The following is a 25,400-nucleotide window of genomic DNA, read 5'->3' on the forward strand; positions in this document are numbered from 1 at the left end:
TCCCGGGCTTCACGTCCCGTCTGCTTTGCCAACCCGTGAACCCACATTCCTAGCTAGCGTAAAAGGCAGCTTCTCCGCGGTAGCCGAGCCTCTCCTCCCTTTTTTCCAACATAGGGCTGTCGGTGTCAGGATGCCCTAAACCTAGTGCTTTCCATGCCCTTTCCCGGTGCCCTTTCGAAGCCCCCTGAATACTCCACGAACTATTTACACAAAGGAGTGTACACACTTCTGACTGACTCCCGCTTGGCCCACACCTTCGTTCTTTCATTCTTTCCCAACGGGGAGACCCCATGCCCAACACTTTTTTTTTTTTTGGTCCGGGAAAGAGGGAGGACCGAGTGCACCGGGAGGATCTGTTAGAACAACTGCTTCAGTGCATTCCCTGCCAGTCCGTTCCCTTGGCACATGCCTTCGCTGCCATCTAGTACCCCGGCTGGGGGAGAGCAGCGATAATACTCTCCTAATCGGGTTAATTTAATTTACTAGTGGCCTTGGTGCATCTCTTTCTCGTAGGGCTCTCCAGTCAGCTGGGGGTGGGGGTGGAGGTGGTGGAGGAAGGCTTTCGGAGGTGCGCGGTGCCCGCTTTTGTTCTCCTCTTCTTTGCCACCCCACTCCTAGCTTCCATCCTCTTTCTTCCCCCTCCTCGCCAATTCCACAGAACTCCTAAGACAACGTTCTTCCTTGTATCCTCTCCTCCTCCTCCCTCCATCCCCCCTCTCCCGGCTGCCCGGGCTAATTCGCTTCCTCAGCTCCTCCGCCCCCTCCCTAGCTGCCTCCCTCTCGGGAGTGTCACTCTCTCTTTGCATAAGGGGCCCCGGCCCCCCCTCCTGGACTCCGCAGCGCCTCATATACCTTCCAGCACGCGCTGGCCGGGCCCAGACTGCTAGAGCAGCCGGAGGAGGAGGAGGCGGAGGAGGCGGCGGCCGCAGGAAAGGAGGAAGAGAGGCGGCAGCAGCCAGTAGCCAGCAGTCTGCAGCCAGCAGCCGGCAGCCGCGCGGCGCTGCTCTGCCCCTTTTCTCTCTTGCTCCCTCCCCCTAGCCTGAGCCCACAGACCGCCTCCTCCGGCGGCAGCAGCTCCCATAGCGCCAGCCGCAGAGACCGTCCCTTTCTCCGCGAGACGCGGACCGAGCGAGCCTCTGCAGGCTCTGCTTCTCCGGGCCGGCTGGGGAAGAGCCGCCTGGGGACCGGCCGAGAGCTCGGAGAGCGGAGCGCAGGGAACGAGCGCAGAGGCGCAGGCAGCGAGCGAGCCGGAGCCGGCCCTCCTGCCGTCTCTGCCTGCCCCGGCTGGGCGGCCCCTCCGCCTCTGGTCCGGGTTCGTTCCTCCCCGGCTGCCTGCGCCGAACTCCTGGCCTGAGCTGAGCCGGCAGCCCGCCCGGCGTGACTGTGTGTGCGAGTGCGGCTGGAGGCCAGTCCTGCCCGGCAGTCCAGAAGCAGCCCCGGCTGTAAGTTTCTTCCCATGACCCCCGACCTGTTGCGGGGCTTGGTGGGTTTTGCAGGGGGTACCCTGGCTGGACAGAAGGGCAGAATAGTGTGCGTGCGTGTGTGTGTGTGTGTGTGTGTGTGTGTGTGTGTGTGTACACTCGCACACGTGTGTCTGGAGCTATGTGACCGAGCTGGCAGCTCCCAGCCGGGGCAGAGCCGCCGCCCCCCTTAGAAAGCCAGCCGAATGCATGCTTTCCCTTCACCTGGCCACAGGAAGCAGGAGCTCCGGCTCCGGTTTCCGAAAGATAGCATCCCCAGAGGAGCCGCATCTCCTCTTAAGTTAGAATGCCGGCTAGGACTGTGCAGGAAGGGGAGGGTGGTGTGGAGGGGAGAGAGCAGCGCCATCTCGGTGGTCTTGCTAACTTGATCCCTGCCCCCAAAGACTCTCTAACTGTGGAGTTGATGTCAGCCAGCTCTCACGAGCTTCCTGCCACAGCGAGCATCCTTCCTCCTGAGAGAGGGAGACATAGCCAGTTGTTTGTTTCTGGGATTGCATTCTGCCTCCATCAGGAGAATGTTAAGGCTGTCGAGATGGATATTCTTCATTCCCTGCGAAATTTCCTTCTCGAGTGGATGAGACTCACACTGGTTTTATGAAAAACTATCCCCCTCCCCCCCCCCCCCCCCCCAGTGCAGGCATTTGGCTTTCTGTCTTAGGTTATTAATTTCAAAGAAGGGCAGAAGGGGATGAAACAGTGAAATTGTCAGCAATTTGGAGTTCACTTTTCTTGCCGCGACTAAAGTATACTTGAGTGGTCTGTGATCTCATGCATGTGGGTACTTCCTCCGAGGTACAGATCGCAACCTCATTAGTCAAATACTAATGCAGACGTATTTCTGTGCTTGGCAAAGAGTATTTAAAAAAAAAAACAACAACCTGTGTTCTCATTATTACAGATATTAGGGTATTGTAATTAAAAGCTGTTACTCATATCAAGGTCTGTCATGTTGTTGCCTGAGCATAATTAATGGGAAAATACTTGAGGAAACTATTTAATTTTGATTTGCCTGAATTGAGATCTCGATTTTGAAGCAGATTTAAAATCCAGAAAAGAAAGATCAGATTCCTTTTACATTGCTGAGTATTACATGGCTGAGTTAAGTCTATTGAGTTGAAATTTACTATGACAGCCACCTTTTGAAAAGTTAATAGGAGGTAACAGAAGGGTTCTTCCACTTTCTTTGGAAATGCAAGATTCAGTTTGTGTGGGTTCTTCTGGCTGCATATTTTGCATGTAAATGTTATTTTTCTTGGGATTAAAAAAGGGATCTGAGAATTTGGCTAATTTTATTGTTAAAGATAAGCTTATTAACTATAGATTTCTTCTGCTGATGTTTGTGTAATTGAAGGCAAGAAAATGGAAATCAGGGAATTGGCAGTTTTATTTGATCTTTAAAGTTTTCACTTTCGACCAAATGACACTGGCAGAATTTAAACTCATATTACTTAGAGAACAATTGGATTTTTGTATATGTATGTGTTAACTGTAGTATGTTTGGACAGCTTGATAAAGTAGCCAAGGAGACTGAGCTAGCATAGCTCCCTTTTTATGTGTAAATCTAGAAAATACCACAGAATTGACAGAGAATGTAGGAAAATATTTTGAAGTCTCTTGAAGAAGTATGTAAATGAAAATTCTAAGACCCGCAAGTAGGGTTTACATAGCTATAGAGAGGTAGTGCGGCATCCTGGGAACCAGGAGGACCTGGGTTCAAATGCTGCCTTTGATTTATCTTGGTCAGGCGACCCTGGGCAAGTTCCTTAAATTCCCTATTCTCTGGTGAACTGCCTAAGACTCTATATAATTTCAGAGAAGGTGCCCCAACTCTGGAGTTTTCTGTATTAATGTAATAGGAAGATCTAGCCCCTCTTGGCTAAACCTTGCTGTTCCCCCGGGGAAAAGAAATTCTGGCTTCTTGGGGTATTCTAGACTAGTCTGCATTTTGTCCAGCTTGGAACATGCTATTGTTTGGGTAAATGGGCTCTCAGTTTGTGCATCTGTCTGTAGCAGGTTCTTGTACACCAGAGACATGCACATTTTTCTTAGGCAGCTTTGTGGGTGTGTGTATTAAGCTAGTTTAGGTAATAAGCTTTCTTAAAGCATGGTTTATCATTTCAGGGTAACAAGAAGTCTCACTTTTAAATTTGTGATCATTTGCTGGTTAAAAACCTTTACCCTTAACTTCAAACGCTTTCCCAAAGTGCTTAAAATTTAGTACTCCCAGGAAAAGAATTCCACTGTTTGAATCACCAGTAGAGCAAAACCGTGAAAATAGGTGAATTTGCTTCCTTTAGTGCTGGACACTGATAAAATGATCTGTAAGAGAATAGCAAAAGATGCTTGGAGTTAGGTAGCTTCTAAAGCTATTTTCCAGATTTCATCACATCCCAATTGTGGATGCACATCAGCCCATCCCAGTGTTTTCCACAGCAGTCATTTTAGCACCAGGTAGACCAAAGCTGTGGGCCTCTACTTGATTTCTGTTGAGGGGTGTTTATTCACAACAAGAAGTTACATTCCAAAATAAAGAAAAACAGGTTGTGTTTATGTTATGTTGCTTATTATGTCAAAGGCATGCCGTGCACCTGTCTTGTTTCTGCTTATGACATGCTGCTAGTTCTTGGGGGAGTTCAGATTTGGTGCTCCGGTCCTTAAGTGTGCATGAAATGTACTTTTGGACCCCTGAACAGAAATGAAGCATGTTCTTGGGGGAAATATTAGCTGCAAAGCCATTTAAGAGCAGGTGGAAAAGTTTGTACTTCCTGAGCTCAGAACCTGATGTCCTGAGGTTGTGATAAAGATACTGTTTCCATGTTGTTTATCTCCTGGCTTTAAGTACCAACAAACCATAGAGCTTCTTAAAACAAACACATTCTGGAGTTTTTTTATTGACTTGGGAGATGTCAGAGAGCTATTGATTAGAGATGGTTGCAATTTCCCTTCCGAAGGGAGGGGTTCACCCAAAATGGTACAATACTTGATTTCTGATAAGTTGTAGATTAATGTTCTGAAATGGGAAAATAGAAAGACAACATTAGATTCTGAATCTGTTTAAAACACACTAGCATAGGAAATTCAATTCAGTACTAAATTCTATAGATGGCCTCGTTTCTGTGTGTAATGAAATCATGTTTGAATTTTCTGCTCTCTATAGATGCACCCTGTTTGTGCAGGTGCATAGATCTGCACAGCTCCCTAGTGATGGTGCTGGTAGTGGTGGGGGTGGGGGTGGGGGGGGTGGGGAGGAGAGTTTGGACTTATTTTTTTCAACTGGTTTTCTGGGAGTTGATATATAGCAGGAAGATTACAGAATCACAAAGGGTTAGAAGCTGGGGCAGGGGGCAACCCTTAGAGGTAAATCATGTAGTTCCTCTTGTTCCTTAACCCCTGACCCCTGGGCATTTTAGAGATGTGAAACTTGAGGACCAGTAAGAAACAGCAAATGATATTTAAAACTGTAAAGCAATATATATATATATATATGTATATATATATGTATATATATGTATATATATGTATATATATATGTATATATGTATAATTGTTCCTCTTTGAATGAAAAATATTATTCCATAACTAGAATTTGTCAAGTTCACAGAGCAGTAGGCAGTGTGATTGATTAATTGTGTAAAGAAAGTCAATAGACTTGCTGCTTAACTGCATGACCTTGGGTACCACAGTGACCTTGGACAAATCACTTTGAGTTCTTTGGAAGTCATTTTCCTCCTCTGTAAAATGAGAGGGTTGAACTAAATCTTGACTGCCCTTATAATCTACCCTGATTTGGGCCAGGTTCTAACCTGACTTTTTTTAATGATTTTATTGAACAATGTAATCATTATATATTGGGGTATTCTTGGAGTTCTGTTGGGCTAAAAGGTCCTTCACCTTCAGCTAATCTTATCTTTTGCACTTGGTGCAGGAAAATCTAGTCTTACTAAAGGAATCCTTGATGGACTTAATTAGTAGGTGTTTGTTTCATACAGAGTTTTATGTTGCATAAGGTATTAGGTTAATACTTTGTCCTAGTGTTATTAAAAGAAAGAGGACTGGCTTATTTAAGTCTATGTACAGTGAATCAGCTGGACTAGGACAGGGAGGTGTGAGAATGAGGTCTCTCCCTCCCATTTTCTTTTTGCTGACTTACATTGGCAAAGTACTTTAATATCATGAAAGTTGGAGATCAGGTTTTCCAAGATGAACCTGCTCTTGAGCAATGACTGTAACAGCCTATAGCTCGAGCAACTCACCAGAGGAAAACTATCGAAATGAATGCCTTTCTTCACAGCTAATTGTCTCTGATACCAAACTGGCTATATGCTACTTAGAACATTAGTCAGCTGAGTAAACAGAATAAGGTTTCTATTTTCATTGTCTGGAAGATTGTTCCCCGTTTGAGTACCACCTTAACTTTATTTAATGTTTCTTTGTATTTTAGGAAGGAAGAGAAAAATGTCAGTCAGCATGCATGAAAATCGCAAATCTAGAGCCAGCACTGGCTCAATCAATATATATTTGTTCCACAAATCCTCATATGCTGATAGTGTCCTCACACATCTGAATCTTTTGCGCCAGCAGCGACTTTTTACAGATGTCCTTCTACATGCAGGAAACAGGACTTTCCCTTGCCACAGAGCTGTCTTGGCTGCATGTAGCCGCTATTTTGAAGCCATGTTTAGTGGTGGCCTCAAAGAGAGCCAGTCCAGTGAAGTCAACTTTGATAATTCTATCCATCCAGAAGTCTTAGAACTGCTGCTCGACTATGCATATTCATCCCGAGTTATTATCAATGAAGAGAATGCAGAATCCCTTCTGGAAGCTGGAGACATGCTAGAATTCCAGGACATTCGAGATGCTTGTGCAGAGTTCCTTGAAAAGAACCTTCATCCCACCAACTGTCTTGGCATGCTGCTGCTGTCTGATGCACACCAGTGTACCAAACTTTATGAACTCTCTTGGAGGATGTGCCTCAGCAACTTCCAAACCATCAGTAAAAACGAAGACTTCCTTCAGCTGCCCCAGGACATGGTGGTACAGCTCCTGTCCAGTGAAGAACTAGAGACTGAAGATGAAAGGCTGGTGTACGAGTCTGCTATTAACTGGATTAGCTATGACCTGAGCAAGCGCCACTGCTACCTTCCTGAGCTGTTGCAGACTGTGAGGCTGGCCCTCTTGCCAGCCATATATCTCATGGAGAATGTAGCCATGGAAGAACTCATCACCAAACAGAGGAAAAGCAAAGAGATTGTGGAAGAGGCAATAAGGTGCAAATTGAAAATCTTGCAGAATGATGGTGTAGTCACTAGTCTTTGTGCTCGGCCTCGCAAAACTGGCCATGCCCTTTTCCTTCTGGGAGGCCAGACCTTCATGTGTGACAAGCTGTATCTTGTGGACCAAAAAGCAAAGGAAATCATTCCCAAGGCAGACATTCCCAGCCCGAGGAAAGAGTTCAGTGCCTGTGCAATCGGGTGCAAAGTGTATATAACTGGTGGGCGGGGGTCAGAGAATGGGGTCTCCAAAGATGTTTGGGTCTATGACACTCTTCACGAAGAGTGGTCGAAAGCTGCCCCCATGCTTGTGGCCAGGTTTGGTCATGGTTCTGCCGAACTCAAACACTGTCTGTATGTAGTAGGTGGACATACAGCAGCAACTGGTTGCCTGCCCGCTTCCCCGTCTGTGTCATTAAAGCAAGTAGAACAGTATGATCCTGTGACTAACAAGTGGACAATGGTTGCCCCACTCCGAGAAGGCGTGAGCAATGCAGCGGTAGTGAGTGCCAAACTGAAGTTATTTGCTTTTGGCGGCACCAGTGTTAGCCATGATAAGCTACCCAAAGTTCAGTGTTATGATCAGTGTGAGAACAGGTGGACAGTACCAGCCACTTGCCCACAGCCCTGGCGATACACCGCGGCAGCTGTTCTGGGCAACCAGATTTTTATTATGGGTGGAGATACCGAATTCTCTGCATGCTCGGCTTACAAATTCAACAGTGAGACATACCAGTGGACCAAGGTGGGAGATGTGACAGCCAAGCGCATGAGCTGCCATGCGGTAGCATCTGGAAACAAACTATATGTGGTTGGTGGCTACTTCGGTATTCAAAGATGCAAAACCTTGGACTGCTATGACCCGACATTAGATGTGTGGAACAGCATCACCACGGTCCCCTATTCTCTCATTCCTACAGCATTCGTCAGTACTTGGAAACATCTTCCCTCTTAAGGCTGCTGCCTTATTTGAAGATAATTATCTGGTAAGCAATCTTTGTGACCAAATATACAAGTGTATATAGGATTACCCTAGTTTTATAAAGTTTAAAATAAAGAATGGAAGAGCTCTTTCTTAGAAATTTAACTAAGTCCGTTAATATGCCAAGGTGCTCTTCAGAAAGTTTTTTAGAAGGTTTTTCCACCCCTAAATCCTGACATAGATAAGATCTTATGTGTAACTCTGGAAGGAGTGAAGGAAGGAAGAAAACAAGCATTTGTTAAGTACATAACATGTGCAGACATTGTGCTAAGCACTTTACAAATGTCTCCTTTGATCCTCACAAGAACGTTGGGAGGTAGATGTTAGCCACATTTTCCAGTTGAGCAAACTGAGGCCAAAAAAAGGTTAACACTAAGTCACATAGCTAGTTAAATGTCTGAGGTTAAATTTGAACTCAGGTCTCCCTGACTCCAGGCCCAGCACTCTGTCCATTACACCCATCTAGCTGCCTATAAGGGACCTTAGACTCTTTAGATCTCTGTTCATTTATATGGGTGAGGAAACTGAGGCCTAGAGAACTCAAGTGGCTTGCTCAGAGTCACATGGATAGGGCACATAGCTGAGGCAAGATTCAAACTTGGGGCCTAAAGGACTCCAAAACCAGAAATGTTTCTGCTGCATCAAGCTGTCGACTATAGCAGGGCTAAGCTGTTTCTTTCAAATATTTGGGAAGAGCACTGGTGCGGCCTCATCAACCTCTGTAAAGCATTTTGTTAAACCTCAAATCTGGCATCAATATTATCTTAGAATGAATCTTCTAGAGTCATTCGTGAGCAAGGGATGGCCCTCTTTCAAGGTCACACCTGGCTTCCATCAGGCTGTATAATGTACACTGATACACTTAGCATATTTTGGCCACCTAAAGTCACTACTGCTTTTCAGAGTTAATCAGTCAGGCTGACCGTATTGTCCAGGCTAACAAAAGTTGTGTTCCTTTGTCATCTGAGTATATTGCATTGGTCTAGTGTACTTAAGAGTATAGAATGCTTCTTGGCTCAGGTAGTTCAGAGGCCTGTAGGTCAGGGCTCCAAACCCAGCAAACCCTACTTGGTAGCAGTTCAGCAGTTTGTTGAGAAGCATGCTCACGTTTTGCCTCAGGAATCATTAAAGCATGTGTAACAGCTGTAGCACAGAGCCCAGAATGTGTTAACTTGTTTGGGTGATTCATGGCCTTAGTACTAAGAAGAAGGGGGAGAAAAGGGCTTTCTTCTCTGGAGGATCCATGATAAAGACCTGCTCACTTGTTAGAGGATTTTGGCTCTGGTTTCCTAGCCTGCCTCACCCCAACAGCACGTGGAGGAGACTTCAAAGGAAAAATTAATGTGTGCAGTGGAGGGAACTAAGCAGAAAGGTCCTTCTCTGATTGAACCCAAGGATCAAGTTTTTTTGTTTTTGTTTTTTCATCTCCAGCATACTAGAACATACAGCATTCTAGAAGTGGCCTCCAGTTTACCCTTTTTGTAAAACTGTCATCTCTTGAAACAAGCCCATGATGGTTTGCAAAGCCGTAGTTTTTCTCTACACCTATATCAAACCACCTCCGGGGCAGCAGGGCAGGAGGGAGCAACCAGGAACTTTTTCTTTCTCTGTGGAGAGTCAAGGGGAACAGAGTTACAAACCAAACTGGTTTTTGCAGCTTTGACGGCATCTCAGTAATCCCGAATAAACAAATGCTCTGAAAGTGGTAATTTCATTGGAGATGTGAATGCATGATTCAACTATAAAGCAGGTTATAAAGGAAAGCCTAGGCAAAAGCATCAGTTAGCAAAATACCAAATTGTGTGTTAGTGCAGAGCATGCTATCTGCATGGGTTTCAGTAGGTCCCACCAGATTCCTTTCACTGTATAAATCTCATGGTCTCTTCTATTGATTTAGAATCTTAAACTCATGGACCATAGGGGGCTGAAAGGAATTTGAAAATAGCTAAACCAACAGCTAACATTTGTATAGTGCCTACTGTGTGCCATGTGCTTTTACAAATACTATCCCAATTGATCCTTACAACAACTCTGTAAGGTAGGTGCTATTATTATCCCCGTTCTATAGATGAGGAAACTGAGGCAAACAGCTTTGAAGTGATTTGCCCGTTGGGGTTATGCTTTTATTGGCAGGCAGTAGACTAAAATGAGCTGCCAATCACCACTTGGAGCAAATAGTGTAACAGATAGACTTTATTACCTTGGAGAAAATAATAAAAGACCAGAGAGTAGGATTCAGGAGGCCTGGGTGCAAGGGCCAGATTTGCCACCAGTTAGCTATCATTTTACTTCCTTGGGTCAAAGTTTCTCCATCAGAGTGAAAGAAAGGAAAGAAACCAATGTGGAGTAATGGAAAGTATGTTGCATGAGGAGTCAGAGCACCTGGATGACTTTGGGTAAGCTTCTTAGCTTCTCTGGGCCTCAGTTTCCTCATCTGTTACATGAGGCGAGTGGATTTGATGACCTTCAGGGCCCCTTCCAGCTATAGATCTGTGGCACTATGATTCTAAATTAGTTGGTCTGTCCTGAGCTTTTCAATTCTAACATTGATTTTGTGGCTTTGTTGAAATTGTGCATCTACCCTGAAATTGGCCATCATCAAGTCTGAGACTCTGCTTTTTAAGAAGTATGTGGTACTTCATTGACCCCAGTTTTACCTCGACTAAACCATTGGCAAACATTTGAGTTGACCTGACAGGCGATAGGTGTTTGAAACTAATCGTGCATTTCCTGATGCTTTAAAAAGTAGGGCAAATAAGGTATTAGGTGAGGTGTGAGGCAGCTACCAACAGGAGACCTAAGCATCCATCTGCAGTCCAAGGTTTGACAAGGCTCTTGGTACTTCAGCCAGGCTCCCTGTAACTAGAGGCCATTGTAGGGTATGATCAAAGTGAGCCTTTTCAAAATTCTGCCAGGAAAAATGTTGATTGAGCCTTCTAAAAGTTTATAGCACATGAGATAGTGTTAGAACATTCAAGCTCGATGAAGTGTTATTTAAAAGTATTTCTGTGTGGTCTACCTCAGCCTTAAATATTTCCCCTTAATTGCAGAAATCTCCCAGAGACCATTATTTGAGCTTCCCAAATGTATAAGATAGCCAAATTAATATAGTGTTAACAAGAAGTTTTCCTAGGTCTACGAGCTCATCCGCCAAGGGGATTTCTGCTGTCTCCTGCTGTTCTGTCAGTGGGTGGGAGGGACAAGAAGGAAATTACTTGTGATTAGCCTCAGTTTTCATGATGCTATGTGGCCCCAGGCTGACAGCAGCTCTCAGAAAGATTTTGGTTGGCCTTCGTTCTCTCCAACTTGGGATTTTTATAGTGTTGAGTTTTTTTTCCCCTGCTTGAGTATACAACTTTTTGAAACTTCATATTGATATAAGAAACATTCTTTAGGTTTGGTATTGATATATACATTACGAGGAGGCAGGGGGGATGACAAAGTATCCTAAAGAATGTCTTGAGTGTCACCCATTATGAAACAGCCACCCCTCCCCTCCCGAAGCTCACCCAACCCTGAGGAAACAAGCTAGACTTTAAAACCCACAAAAGCAAGAATTCAAAAGAAGTATAGAAGGACAATTCAGAGGTTACTCTGTCCTTTTTTTTAAGCATTTGGACTACAGCTTTCCAATGGACCCTCCTCCTTTCCACCCAACACACATACGCAGGAAAAAAGGGCAAATTATTTAACAGGCAGAAAGCACCATACACATTAATAACCAAGCTACAAGACTGGCAGCTGAAAGTCAAAAACTGTCCTTTTGCCTGGAGGAATCAAAGCTACCCAAGAAATAGCACGGGCTCATGATCCCTATGCCTCAAAAGGGCTGATGACTTCTGGGAAAATGAAAAGGCTCCATGGTCCTGCTTTCCCTCTACACTGGCTCCTTGATGCTTCTACATATGGCTATATAGATGAGAATGTTGGCATCCCAGAGCTGTCTTCTTCTGAATACTGAATAATTGACCTGGAGAAAAAACTCCATCCAGCCTTGGGTTGTAGAGACACATGTGAAGAGAAATGAGACAGAATTCTGCCATAATGAATAACAGAGAGGCTTTAAGTAAAGGGGATTAATATGTCTGCTTTTCTATGTGGTGAATAAATTTAATTTGGAATTCTCTATGGTGAGTGACCCAGGGGTCCCTAGTAGGGGAAACCACCTCCCCTCTTCTGACCTCTTCTCATTGCCAGTTTACGTTGAATCCATTTGACTACGAAGGTGGGTGGTTCATTACAATTTTATGTCAGAGGAAGATAAAACCTTAGAAATGAGTATGAGTTTAATCATAACTAAAAAGGTAAAATCCAGACCTGAGGATTTTGTGCCATTTTTAGGAAATGAGTAAAGAGGAGACCAGGATCGAGGATGTTGTTGCCCTGTTTTAGTGAGAGTTGCATGCTAGACATTGAAGCATTATTTGACAGCACAGTGTTTTGTTCCCATTTTAATACATTTATTATGCCTGCTTATAATCTAATTGTTGTAGAGGAGCAAGAAGTAGCATAAGCCAACTCAAAATAGGGCTCCCTTTTATTCTGAGATTCCTAATGCAAACATTCTGTTGTATGGTTTTAACCATGTCTTTTTATGTGTTCCCCTCCCCCCTTTTCCTCCATTGTAGTTTATTCCATGGCTTGGTGAAACAACTGTGGGACCTTGACTTTGGAGAAGCCGAATTTAATGAAGAAGAAAAAAAGTTGTTCTGGACTTGAATAAATTACACTGCACCTTGTAAATGATCTATCCTGGTCATGAAGGAAAGGGGAGGGGGGGAGGGGGGAGGGAAAGCTTCTCAGTGCAAGTAGCACATGGTTTAAGTAGGAATGAATGAACCTGTGATCTAGTCCTTGTCTCGTAATTGTGGATTAATGTCAGCGTTAATCAGCCTTCAGAGGGAGAAGAAAGCCTGGTCTTTTCCCTAGCTGTGCTATGTTCAACTCCTGATTTCCATGGACTCCACCATTTATGTGTCAAATTTGAAATGGTTGTCACCTCTCTTGGAGGAGCCAGTCTGAAGACTCAGCACCAGCTGTGGTGGAGGCCTGCTGGATTCTGAACAGCATCCTAGCATTCACATCGAAAAAGGATGCTAGCTGTGTAAAGCTGGCTAGGGAACTCTACCAGGAGGACTCTGTGTGCTGATGATAATAGGTAGAGTTGGAGCATCAATTACGTAGAATTTTGTGTCGTGCTGCCCTGTCCGCGGGGAATGTTTCTGTTGGGGAGAGGGATGGGGGGTGGGGGGCTGGGGGTGGGGGAGGATGTAGGGGGAAGTGACAATTCACAAAGAAGGTTTTTTGAGCATTGGGAAAGTTAAGAAGTGTTCCTCCAGTGGTTTGTGAACTTTCTTTTTCTATTTATAAGTGACTTAAAAAACCTTTCCGTCACTGTTGTTATTTGTTGTAGATGTAGCTATTTATTGTTCAGTGCCTGCATGCCGAAACAATGCGTGTGGTTGTCTTCACGTGTAAGGACTTGTAGGGATGGCTGTATGTTTTGCACATTTGTGGTTTTGGTTGTGCTTTGCTGCACAAAAAGGAAAACTTTTGAGTAACAATTTGGGATTTAGCTGAAGGGTGGGATGGGCAGGGGATACTCGTTTGTTTGTTTTTTAACCCAGCAGAAATAGATAGATTGCAAGACATAATCTGAAATTGTACTTTAAAAAGAAGCCCTGGCAGTCACTTTCTCAGACTGTCATTCAGTGGGATTCTGTCTTTGCATGTATGTGTATGTCTTTTTTTTTTTTTTTTAAGAGGTGTGATCCCCATATCTCATTATTTCATTAACCTGATTAGGTTTCTACCACTGTAATCTGAAAAAAGTCCAATGATTTTTACAGCTTTCTCTCTTATAGCCTTCTGATCACCTAGAAAATAATATGGAATAGTTCTTGTGTTCTGGAGCATAGACAGGTAAAGGCCAAAGTGTATTTATTTATTTATTTGTTTGTTACCCCATTGGAATGTTTTGCCATAGCTACATTGACTGGAAGGACCAAAGTCTTAAAGACTTAAAAAAGATTTGCAATAATTCATTTACCAGCCAGACTTGGAAGTGACCTGCTGAAAGTGGGGTTTCCTCTGCATCCAGAGTTCTAAGAGTCATCTTTAACTTTGGGTATTACGGAATTTTGTTCTCACACACAGAGACCCTGAAAAAATTCCTTTGGTGCACGAAAGTGTGCTATCTAACCCACAGACGCTGAAGAATTTGCAGTAGTTTTGGTTCTGTTTTAAAGTCCGTTTCCAATACATTCCTGGATAGTTTGGAATGCTTGCTTACTGAAACATGCCCTGTGGTGGCTTTTGGTGTTGTTAAGCCATGCTAACCCCATGATTGTCCAGAGGTCTCTGAAGAGACCAGAACTTGAATTAGCCACCACCCTTATTCTTTCTCACATTGCAGTTATTTCAGAAAGTGGATTCTTAATTACAACATTTGCAGTGTGTGAGTTTTACGGAGTTTGTTTGCATTGTCCAGTGGTGGTCAGATGCTTACTGGTGAAAACCTCATAGTGGTTGGATGAGAAATAGTACTCTACAATCATGTTTAAAATGCATTCTATTTGGACCAAAATATTGATCTGTTGAAATAAAAAAAAAATGAGTCATTTCCAGCATTCATTCACCCTTTCTTAGCTGTCTCCTTAGCAATGCAAATGTCCCTTTCTACACCTCCCTCCCCAGCTCAGCCTCACGACTTGCCGAACATTCACCATTTTTACATCCCTGCATTGATAGCTGTGTAGCTTATGATGCGAAGCTGGCTGATGTGTCTTGTGTCAGTGCACAGCTTCAGAAAGCAGGATGAATTTGGTGCAGCTGTTTCAAAGTTGTGGTCTGTCCTTGGATCCTCTATTAATTACCCTGTAGAGGCTGAAGGAAGCCACGGTGAGGGTGGGCCTCCGGCCCTGCGGGGGGAATCGTTCTCAGCTCCTGCTCTTTGAATTAATGTGGGAATTCTGGCTGGCTACTTGACCATTCCAGCCCTGTGAAACATCCCACACTTTGAAGCAAATGCAATTCACAGCACAGTGCACACAAAAACCTTGGCATAAGACGGGGAAGGTTCTTTTTATTATTTTGTGGACTGGTTGCTGTAGAAACAGATAACAAAGGGCAGCCTTCCACTTCTGGTATAATTGTGCAGGCCCTTTTCTCTGGGTCTGACACCTGTCTGAATAAGAATGATTAGAGCTGAATAATATCCCTCCCTTGACTATTGAATATGTGGTTCTTGTACAAAAACCTGGATAAATCGAAGTAAAATGTCCACGTTATGCCTGCCTGTTTGCCACTTCATTCTGAGGTTTTGTAAAACTGCATTTTTTTTTTCACAATGTGAAACTGAAGGTAAATAAATTGTTAGAGATTTTCTCTTCAGTGACTTCGTTGTCATTTTTTTGCAGGGGATCTGCAAACATGAATAACTTATGCCCTTTTAGTATCACTTAGTAGACCTGGAGAATGAATTTTGCAAATTTGTCTTCACTGTAAACTTGTTAGCTTTTTGGGATGGGTTCTGTTAGATTAGTTAAAGAATTTAGCTATTTAGGAGTATTTTGGAATAATTCGCGTTCACAGCAGAAGCACAACGTTTTTATGTCTGGGGCAGATTGCAATGTTTTAGCCTTTTTTTGGCCTGCCAGCATCACTTGGGGCTTTTGACTCTACTGTAACATGTGGCTTACCATGAAATAAATTGCTCTCTGCCATGGATAGCAAGATTATTAAAATATGTAGGTGTATGCATGTATATATGTATGTATGCACATATGTACACACACATGCACACATACATATTCACTGCTACTCCCCAGCTGCTACTTAGCTTGGTTGACTTCTACAACCTGGATGTTTTTCCATTCACAATTCCTCATGCATGTGTCTACCAAAGTTGATGTACTCAGACATATTTTAAGATTCAGACATATTTTTAAATTAGAAAATAATTGCCTTTGTATTCTCCAAGTTGTCCATATTGTGGTAGGAAGCAGTTAAGAGTGGGCCAAATTCCCACTTCTCTCCATCTCACTGATCTCTGCATGTTAAAATTCCTTTAAAGTCAGTGAGTATGCTGCAAATGTATTATTTGCCTGGAGCAGTGCAGAAAGGTAGAAATCTGACCCCTTCAAGTTAACATTAACATAGCTTCTTCGACGTGAGATTTATAAAGACTTTGCAGATCTAACAAAGTCCACCTCTCACCCCCTGGAGGTTGCTGCTTCTTTGCACAGGATGCCACTTCCATCGTTTATGAAGGACTCCTTTTTGTGTTAATGTCTAGTTCAGTGCTGGACATGAATTTTTGGAAAGAAAGTAAATACTCCCTAATTAGGGCTACTGGGGATCTCTAAGTAGGCAGAAGGTAATTGCTGTCTTTGGAATTTGACCAAGATGCCAAAGCAGATGCCTCATTCCTTATGAAAGTATGTTTTAGTGCCATGCTGGGCTGGGTTGGGCTGTAGCCAATTCTCAGCAGTCTATTGAACCAATGGCATTGCTTCCTCGCAATATTTAAGCCCTCCCTGAGAGTTAATGATTGGCACATGCAAGCCTTACTTTGCCAGCGAAGGTTGCTGAAGACAGATTACTTACAACTGACTGGTGAATGTGAAAGTTGGTTGGTAAGATACAGCATGGGGTTTCGGCTTCTACAAGAAGTCTTGACAGGAAAAGGGCAGAAAATAAATTTCATGCAGTACCTAATATGTCATGGTGCAAAGTATTTTTTTAAGCAATACTCTTCATTTGGTGCTCACAACAGCTCTGCAAAGGAAGGTACTATTCTCATTTTACAGTGGAGGAAACTGAGGCAAACGGGCCAAATGACTTGCCCAGGATCACACCGGTAGTTTCTGAAGCTGAATTTGAATTCAGATCTTCCTGACTCCAGACCAAGTACCCCATTCACAGAGTCACTTAGCTCCTTCTCTGTTCTGATGTGAATTGCCAGGTCCAATGGAGAACAGCTGTTGAGGGTAACATTTATGAATATTACCAGGGATGCTCCCTCCCCTTGTTAATTATATATCATCATCACAAGCCAATGGAATAGGTAGAATGGAAGGGGATACCATCATTTTCATTTATCCATGATTTTAGAAGCAGAACGTCTTAGATTAGAGGTTCTTAATATGTTTTTTTTTTTTGCATCATGGTCCCTTCTGGCAGTCTGGTGAAATCCATCCAATGCATAAACACAGGATCAAGAAGGAAATCAATTATATTGAAATACTGTTATTAAATAAAAAGAAACATTAATAGATCCCATTAAAAACCTCAGAGAAGTCATGTTAGCTTTGGGTTGCATTATGTGTTAGGGGGAGGGCAAAAGATATCTACCTGGTTATATTTTATTTAGGCCAACAGAATATTACTTCTGTTTTCCAAGTTTATGGCAACTGAGGATCTGGGGGCCTGTGCCAGGTAGATGGTAAGGGGTAATGATGATGATGATGGTGATAAGTGATTTATAGTGCTTTAAGATTCCCAGAGCCTTTTCTACAGCTTCTCTTATTTGATAAGACAGTTAATGGATAATTGACAGTTAATCCGACTCCTTAGTCCTTAGAGGATCTTTTCCATGATGGGATTGTTGGAAAATGTCAAGAGAGTGCCTATTAGCATAAAATATTGGATGTATTAGGAAAATCAAAAGGATCATGTTTCAGGGTTTCAGAAGATGGAGAAGGCTCACACCATCCTTATCCAGAATCTTAAATGTTCTTTGACAGAAAATTGCCAAAAATGGATTTGGGGAGAACTAATGCTGAAAGTAAAATCAGACTCCCAAGTGAGAAGGATGCTCTGGGGAATACTGTAGCATTAACAATAGGTTAGTAATTACTGGTAGGCAAGATTGTATATGAAGTAAGATGTAATTTATTCAAAACAGGCTTGAAAAAAAAGGACTCTGAATTAAGGGGGTTCAAATTAGGACAGCTGGTTGGCTGAGGAATGGCAGTTGGTTTTGTTAGGAACTATTCTGAATAAACTCATGTATTAGATTAACAAGTTATACAGCAGTATGCAGTGTAACATCCATGTGCCATTCAGCACAAAACCTTTGCAGTTAATTCCTGGTCCTCGCCTGTTGTAAGTACACGAAGACTAAGTACTTTGCCTGTCTGACACATACTCAGACAAGCCATCTGTCTTATATTTGATTTTAATCATGGTCAATGAATTTTAAATCACTTTTGTCAGACAGTACAGCAGCTAGGTGAAAGACCCAACTTTAAAAGGAATAAATGTACGTACACAAGGCATGATTATGAATTAAACGGAATTGGGTTAAATATACTTAAAATTTTCCATAAGCATGCTTAGTTTCTGCTTTTGGTCAATGTTTCTTTGTAAATCTGGGGGGGGGAAACCAAATTAGATAAAGAATTCCACCCCCTCTCCCTGTTTTTGGTCCTGTTTCCTCAGCAACCATAATCTTTATCTTTGAGATGGAGAAGTACAGGCAAGGGAAAGCAGTTGGAATTGCAGCAAAGTCTCTTACTAATCCTTTTATGTTATCAGATTATTTGTTTTGTGAAGAGAAGTTATTGTACACCCAGGGATTCTGGGGATGTTCGTAGAGATCTTGGAAAAGCTGGGGAGGTTTTTGAAGAAGATAAGCTATAGTAAACACAAAGAAAATGACATCTGGCTGGATAATAAAGTAATTTTCTACACCTAACTGTAAAATCAGGAGGAAAAAAAAAACAAAAAATACAGACTTTCTGCCCTGAGTTTCCACTGATGAATGTTTCGAAATAGCCCCTTCCTAGAGCACAGAGGACCTGTATAGACAAATTGGCTGTTGCACTTTCCTATCCCTCTCTTCCTCTTTGCTCCCCATTGAATCTCTTCAATCAGTTTACTTTCCTCCTAGCACCTAGTGGGAACCACCTTTATCTACGCTGAGGTCATGGAATTTTTATCTGGAGAGGAGCAAGAAGGTAATTCTGAACTCTCGAGGCTTTGAAGGTAGAGCAAGCCTGGGTGGGGTACCAAACTGGAGGCCAAAGGCAAGTTTCAGGTTCTTTGGAGAATTGGGAAGAGAGATATTAAGAGTTGTAAGAGAAATGAAGAAAAGGAGATAGGAGAGGGCCAAACTTGGCCTCTTCATAGTTTGCATTTTGAGAGAAAGGGGAAAGAAATTCTCTTTTGTAAATCCATGGTGCCCCTTGAGGACCCACAACTCAAGTTATTGTATATAACTCTCAGTCTTATGTTTATCAGTTACTTGGTAGGTTAAATGGGCTATTGCCTGTGAAGTTACTACCATATAGTAAGAAAAGGGAGAAAAGGGAGTATGAGTTCCAAACAACTGGCTTACAAACTTTTCAAACAACCTGTTCATAAAATAGAGGATTTGCCTATATTTTTATAAGCAGAAGAACACACGCACACATCCCATACACATACACTCCTATGCTCACATTATAAACCAGGCTTACAAGTTTTCATTTCTAAAAATTTATGCATTTCCCCCGTTACTCAAAGTTCAATTCTCATCTATCTACATGTCTCTACTTTCACTTTTCCTAAGAAGTTTTTGATGAACAAAAGCAAGATTTTTATACATTCCTGGATATAACTGGAAGCCCATTTATTTATTTGCTGGAAAACTAATTAATATGCTCACTGAATAAACAATAGCTTTAAATTAACTATAGAAATAAATATAAAACACACTACATACAAGGTAAGCAAACTAGCCTCAATTTTATAGAGGTCGCTCCTAGAGGAAAAATGACTCCTTCAAAGAGAATGCAGTGACTGGCCTAAAGGTAACGGGTAAGAAGAAAGCAGGGTATTTTCCTCAGGAGCGCAGTGTAATAAGACACTTATACACGAGCCTTGTTGCGATAGCGTAGGCCAGGGCAGAGGGTTGCCTGAGTGGAGAGGGTTGTGGTCAGACAGGTGAGGTGGTATTTAGAGAGAAGTCTCTGAATAGAAGTGGAGGTGGGGATAGGGTGAAAGGCATGCCTGCCTTTCCTGCTGAGAATATCAGCAAACCACAGTGTGGTGCAGGCCAGAAAACAATATGACAGTGGTATCTGGCATTTACATCTAGAAGGAAAGGCTTTCAATTCTTCCAGTAGATTTCAATCTACTTGTTTGGGAGCCCTGTGCACAGGGGTTGATTTTATTCATTTAGAGAACAATTATTAAGCACTTACTGTGCTGGGAGACTATAAAACTCAGATGAGGCACGTTTCCTGTCTTCAAGGATTTTACAGTGTTGTAGGGGACTGAATCAATCAATTCACCAGCATTCATTAAAGCACCTACCATATTTCAGGCGCTGAGCTCAGGCTCTGAGGATACAATGCAAAAATAAAAGTCTTTTTTCTCAAAAAGCTTCCATTCTTTAAGAGGAGACGATATGCATTTATATAAGTATATAAAAAAGTGCAAGGTGATTTTTTTTGGGGGGGGGTGCTATAAGCTGGGGGCATCAGAAAATGCTTCCCATAGAAAGTGGTCCTTGAGCTTCACTTTTGAAGAGAGGGGGAGGTGGAAAGAGCCTGTACTCCAGGTGCTAGGGGAGAGAAGGGGGGACAGTCAGTGCAAAGGTGGACAATGGAGTGTCAGGTATGGGGAAGAGCAGCAAAAGGGCCAATCTGGTTGAACCACAGAATGAGTGAAGGGGAATAAAGTATAAGAAGGTTGGAAAGGAAGACTGAAGCCTAGTTGTGAAGAGATTTAAAAACTGAGAAGTTTGTATTTGATCCTAGGGGTAATGTCATTCAGTGGTGTTCAATTCTTCCTGGCCCCATTTGAGGTTTTCTTGGTAAAGATACTGGAGTGATTTGCCATTTCCTTCTCCAGATCATTTTACATGTGAGGAAACAGGTAAACAGGGTGAAGTGACTTGCCCAGGGTCACACAGCTAGTAAGTGTCTGAGGCCAGATTTGAACCCAGAGAGATGAGCCTTCCAGACCCCAAGCCCAGTGATCTATCCACCACACCACCTACTTGCCACTCAAGTAATAGAGATAGCATTTTTTTTTTGAGGGGATGAGATCTATGATATCGTCTGGGTAGGGAAATCTCAGCGGGGAAACTCCCTCCAATGATGCCAATCAGTACTCGTTCTGCTATCGACAGTCTTAGAGTCTTGTTCAGACTTCTCTGGCCAGGATGTGTCAGAGGGGAACTGGAACCCTGGTCTTTCCCCATTCCACTACATACAATGTGATAAGGCGAATGCATTATAGAGGGGCAAAGTAACTCTCTGTGAGGTCCCGGAGAAGGCTTGTTCAAGGACTAGGTGGTATTTGAGGTAACCAGGTAAAAGGGATTCCTTAGTGGAATAATTAATGACCCAGAGCACATCCTTAATGATGATCCTGATAATTCTCTTAACATTTCTCTAGTCCTATGTCAATCCCAGATTCAAAGGGAAAGGGAGGGACTCAATCTCAGAGCAGGTGCCACCATGAGGGCCTGCCTCAGGCAACAGTTCCTGGTAGAAAAATTGGAGAGAACTGGGCATGATGAGGGAGGGAGAAGAAAGTGCAAGAAAGGACCACCCTGGGAGGCTCTGGCCCTGCTGGGAAGAATCTGGGCAGAACCTGTCCCTTCTGCTCCACCCAGCCCCCAGTGCACACCAGCTGAGAGCAGCGACTCCAGGGAGAGGGAAGGGAGTTCTGGGCCACCCTGGCTTCATAGGGCCGTGCAAAGCTCTGAGACCTTTGCGCAGCTATAGACAGGTGAGGCAGGGAATGTCGCCACTTTGTAGAATTATTTTCTGGTTACACCAGTGAGTAGATGCAACCTCAGGATACGCAACGGGAAGAGATATTTTTATAACTGACATCTTAAAGGCCCACAGAATACTAGGGGGAGCACACAATATACCACAACTAGCCACCTCACAAGATGCCACGCACACAGAAAGTGCTTGAGGTATGTTTAACAAATGGATTGAATTATAATAATCGCTAGTATTTATGTAGTGCTTTAAGGTTTGCAAAGTACTTTTCAGATCTCATTAGATCCCTGTAACAACTTTCTGGGGTGGGAGCTTTTATTACCTCCTTCCCCATTTTACAGATGGGGAAACTGAGGCTGAGAGACATTAAATGACTTGCTATGTATGATAACATAAAGTTAGTTAAGGGACTAAGGTGAGATTTGAATGCATGTTGTCTTGATCCTCCATCTACTGTGCCACGAGGTGCCTCTATCTATCTATCTATCTATCTGTCTGTCTATCTCCATCCATCCATCTATATCTATATATCCATGTATAGATATCCACATATTTATCTATACATATATGAATGTGTATATTTATATATATGCATATACACACCCTTGCTATTATTCCTAACTAAATCAGCTCTAGAAGGAATGAACACATCTAAATTCCAAAGGGGAAAATGGATTTGTCTGATGTATTTCCAGTAGTTCTGAAGTCATAGGACCTGGGTTCAAATCCTACCTCCAATGTTTACCACCTGCATGATCTTGGGTAGGTTATTTAACCTCCCTTCTCTGTGAAATGAAGCGGTAGATTAGATGACCTCTGAGAGTTGTTCCAGCTCTAGATCTATGTTCTTTTTCTTTTCTTTTTTTTGAGTGTAAGGAAAAAAAGAGTCAGACAGATTTTTCTCAATGCCAGACCTCAGAGTGGACTTTTAGGAAGTAGAGCATGGAAATGATATATAAAATGTAATCTGGCCTCAGACACTTATTTAGCTGTGTGACCTTGGGCAAGTCACTTAACCCTGTTTGCCTCAGTTTCCTTATCTATAAAATAAGCTGGAAAAAAAATGGCAAACCACCCAGTAACTTTGCCAGGAATGGGCCCAGGAACAATTGGACAGGACAGAGATGAGTAAACAATAACAACAAAAGCCCTGCTTTGGATTGAGCAACTCACCTTCAAGAAGTTCTCATAGAGCAATGAGAGCTGGGTGTTCTGCATTCCACTTTTCTCTCTTCTTGTAGGTTCTGCTGTCTGCCAATTGGAGATCGATTGAAATGCCTCTTCCTTTGAGAAAGTCTTAACTCATCTAAGGGAAACTGCCTGAAATGAGATCGCTAAGACAACTGTCTTAAATTTTATAGCAAATTCTAGTGGATGATGGCCAAAAATTATACCCCGATCCAGGGCAGTTTAACAACTGGCCTTTAGGGGAAAAAATGTACTCAGGACATTTTCAGTTTAATCTACATCTTTATCATTTCCCCCATCACTTTCTTAAGTCTACTCTAAATAATCAAGAAAAAAAATAAATCAAGCCCTGATCTGTAATGTTTGCTGATTTCCAAGGAGTAAATGGTCACACTGAAAAATTTACAATAATCTCCAGTGAGCTGGGTCCAGCTGGCTCCTGCACACCTCTGCCAGTCCTTCCCTAAGGTCTGTGCACTGTGGTGAGGGGGAAGGAGGAGGGTAGAGATAGAAATACATGCCCTATCTGACTGAAAGACAAGCTTCACTGAAAATGGGCTGGTAAGATAGAGGTTTTGGAAAGAAGGAAGATGAATTCTTGACCCATCCCATTCATGCATCCTGCTTTTTACCTCATTTACCCCTCGATGACCAAGCCCTGATATTGTCAATCCCCAACTCCAGTGACTTCTTATTACCTCTAATATCAAATACAGACTCCTCTGTTTGACATTTCACAATCTGGTCTCAGCTTATATTTCCAGCTTAATTATGCATTAAATAGTTTATTACTTGTTCTTTTTCTTCTTTTTTTTTTTTTGAGGAAATCATGGTTAAATGACTTGCCTAGGGTGTTGTATTGGCAACCAAAAATGGGCTCCTTAGCACTTAGTCAACAAGTGCCCTTGACTAGTTTGGCTTTTTCCCCTGAACTGAATGCTGTTTGTATGTTGGACTGAAGTAAGCTTGTCGGCCCCTTCACCTTGCTTCCCTTGCTTAAGCTGATGGAAAGAACCTGTGCTTTCCCGGTCAACCCCTTCACCTTGCTTAAGCAGATTGAAAGAACCTGTGCTTTCCCCGGCGTACCTTACACCCCCGCAGAAGCTGGATGGTTAAAAGCAGCTCCCGTTGGAGCCAGAGGCTGCTATAGCTATAGCCACAGCTGAAGCAGGAGCTGCCAGTAGCAGAGCTGACCTACGGGAGGAAGCTGAACAAAGACTTCAGGCCAGTGGGTAATCTTTTTACCATAGAGGGGGAAGTATGATTTTGCTTTATGCAATCATGCTTCTCTGTAGCCTCCTGGTTACTCTTTCAAGGCGTACTTATTGGGCCTGGAAGCTTTTGATCAATATATCAAAATGGGGTTGCTGGTTCATGGGTTGGTTACTGTGGAGCCTAAATATATGTTTTGATTCTTTTGCCTTCTACTTTGAGAGTTTCTTATATCCGGCGGTTCCGAACGTTTCAGACATGTTTATGATCCTCTTTGAGATTATAAACTCTGCCCTCCTAATACATTTGGCGACGAGGATGGGATCGCTAGGTATAAGATCTCTATTTAGAAGCAGAACAATTCCAGAGGAAGAGATGAATATCCCAGGATGGGAGGATCCATTTTATTCCTCCCTAGCAAAAGAATTGGCTAAAAAAGCTGGACCCTGTGAAAACTGGGAACCAAGGCTACGGAGAGGAGATCCTAGGGATTTAGAAAAGTGTTTACAAGAAGTTGGGATTCAGTCAGGGGCATCACTATCTAGGCAAAGCTGGATAGTGTTATCAGCCTACCGGCTAGTATACGAAAGATTGAGATTAAGTGAAAGACATGGGGGCACTCCTACCCCACAGCAAGAAGGGGAATCTCAGATAGCAGGAGACCAAACTGACTCAAATGAGAACTTTTCTATTAATGTGGCTAAGAGCAACAGGAGACCAAAAAAGCCCAGAGTGCATTTCAACCCAGCCCAGAAAGAGCCTGACTGCCTGCTTCGTCCTAGCCATGGTGGCAGAGGAAGTGAGTGGGGGGAAAATGAGACAATATTAGGGGCTGAGGCACAAAACACTACTGGGGTTCAGGATGTCCCTCACACAGAGAATAGGAGATGGTTAAATGATCAGACAAGGGCTCGACCCATACAAAGGAGGAAGACAGAAACCCGAGGTGAAGATTCAGTTACAAGGGAAATTCAGGAAGATTTCTCACCGCAAGAGGTCACAGATATTTTGAGTAGATTCAGCCAAAGAATAGGAGAACCATTGATATCTTGGATGGTAAGACTCAGTGATCAAGGGGCCAGTGGAATATCAGTAGATAGGACAGACTGCATGAGATTCATAGGTATCAGCCATGATCCTCTAGTTCAACAAGCTTTTAGGGAACATCATCAGCAAGGAGATGGTGATAGCAGGACTACTCTGTTGGCATTAGCCGCTGTGGGATGCAATAAGAGATATGCTACTGATTCTATGTGGCCCACTGAGCACAGACCCTGGTATTCACTTAGAGATTGTATCATGAGACTAAAGGAGGAGGTAATGAAGACTGCCATTATGATAGGAACTGCAGACAAATATTACAATGATCCAATGGGACTGCCTCATAGGAATTTAATAATTAGGACAGCTCCCCCTGCTTATAAACAACTAATTTTGAATTTATTACTTGGAGAAGTAGGGAGCCGTCTTACAACAGTGATAAATAAGATTTTACAGTTACATGACTTAGGTGACTGGGGAAGGGATAGATCTCCTCGAG

The 25,400-nt window shown here is 43.0% G+C and overlaps 1 protein-coding gene across 1 annotated transcript; it reads left to right on the forward strand.

The window, feature by feature from the left end:
- Positions 1 to 829: 829 nt before the first annotated feature.
- Positions 830 to 15,129, forward strand: ENC1 (ectodermal-neural cortex 1). The gene is made up of 3 exons (XM_036736668.1): positions 830 to 1,442; positions 5,923 to 7,737; positions 12,362 to 15,129. The coding sequence occupies exon 2, from the start codon at positions 5,937 to 5,939 to the stop codon at positions 7,704 to 7,706; it is 1,770 nt and encodes a 589-aa protein (XP_036592563.1). The 5' UTR covers positions 830 to 1,442; positions 5,923 to 5,936; the 3' UTR covers positions 7,707 to 7,737; positions 12,362 to 15,129.
- Positions 15,130 to 25,400: the final 10,271 nt, after the last annotated feature.

This window comes from Trichosurus vulpecula, chromosome 1, assembly GCF_011100635.1.
Source record: "Trichosurus vulpecula isolate mTriVul1 chromosome 1, mTriVul1.pri, whole genome shotgun sequence".
In the NCBI taxonomy this organism is placed as follows: Eukaryota; Metazoa; Chordata; class Mammalia; order Diprotodontia; family Phalangeridae; genus Trichosurus; species Trichosurus vulpecula.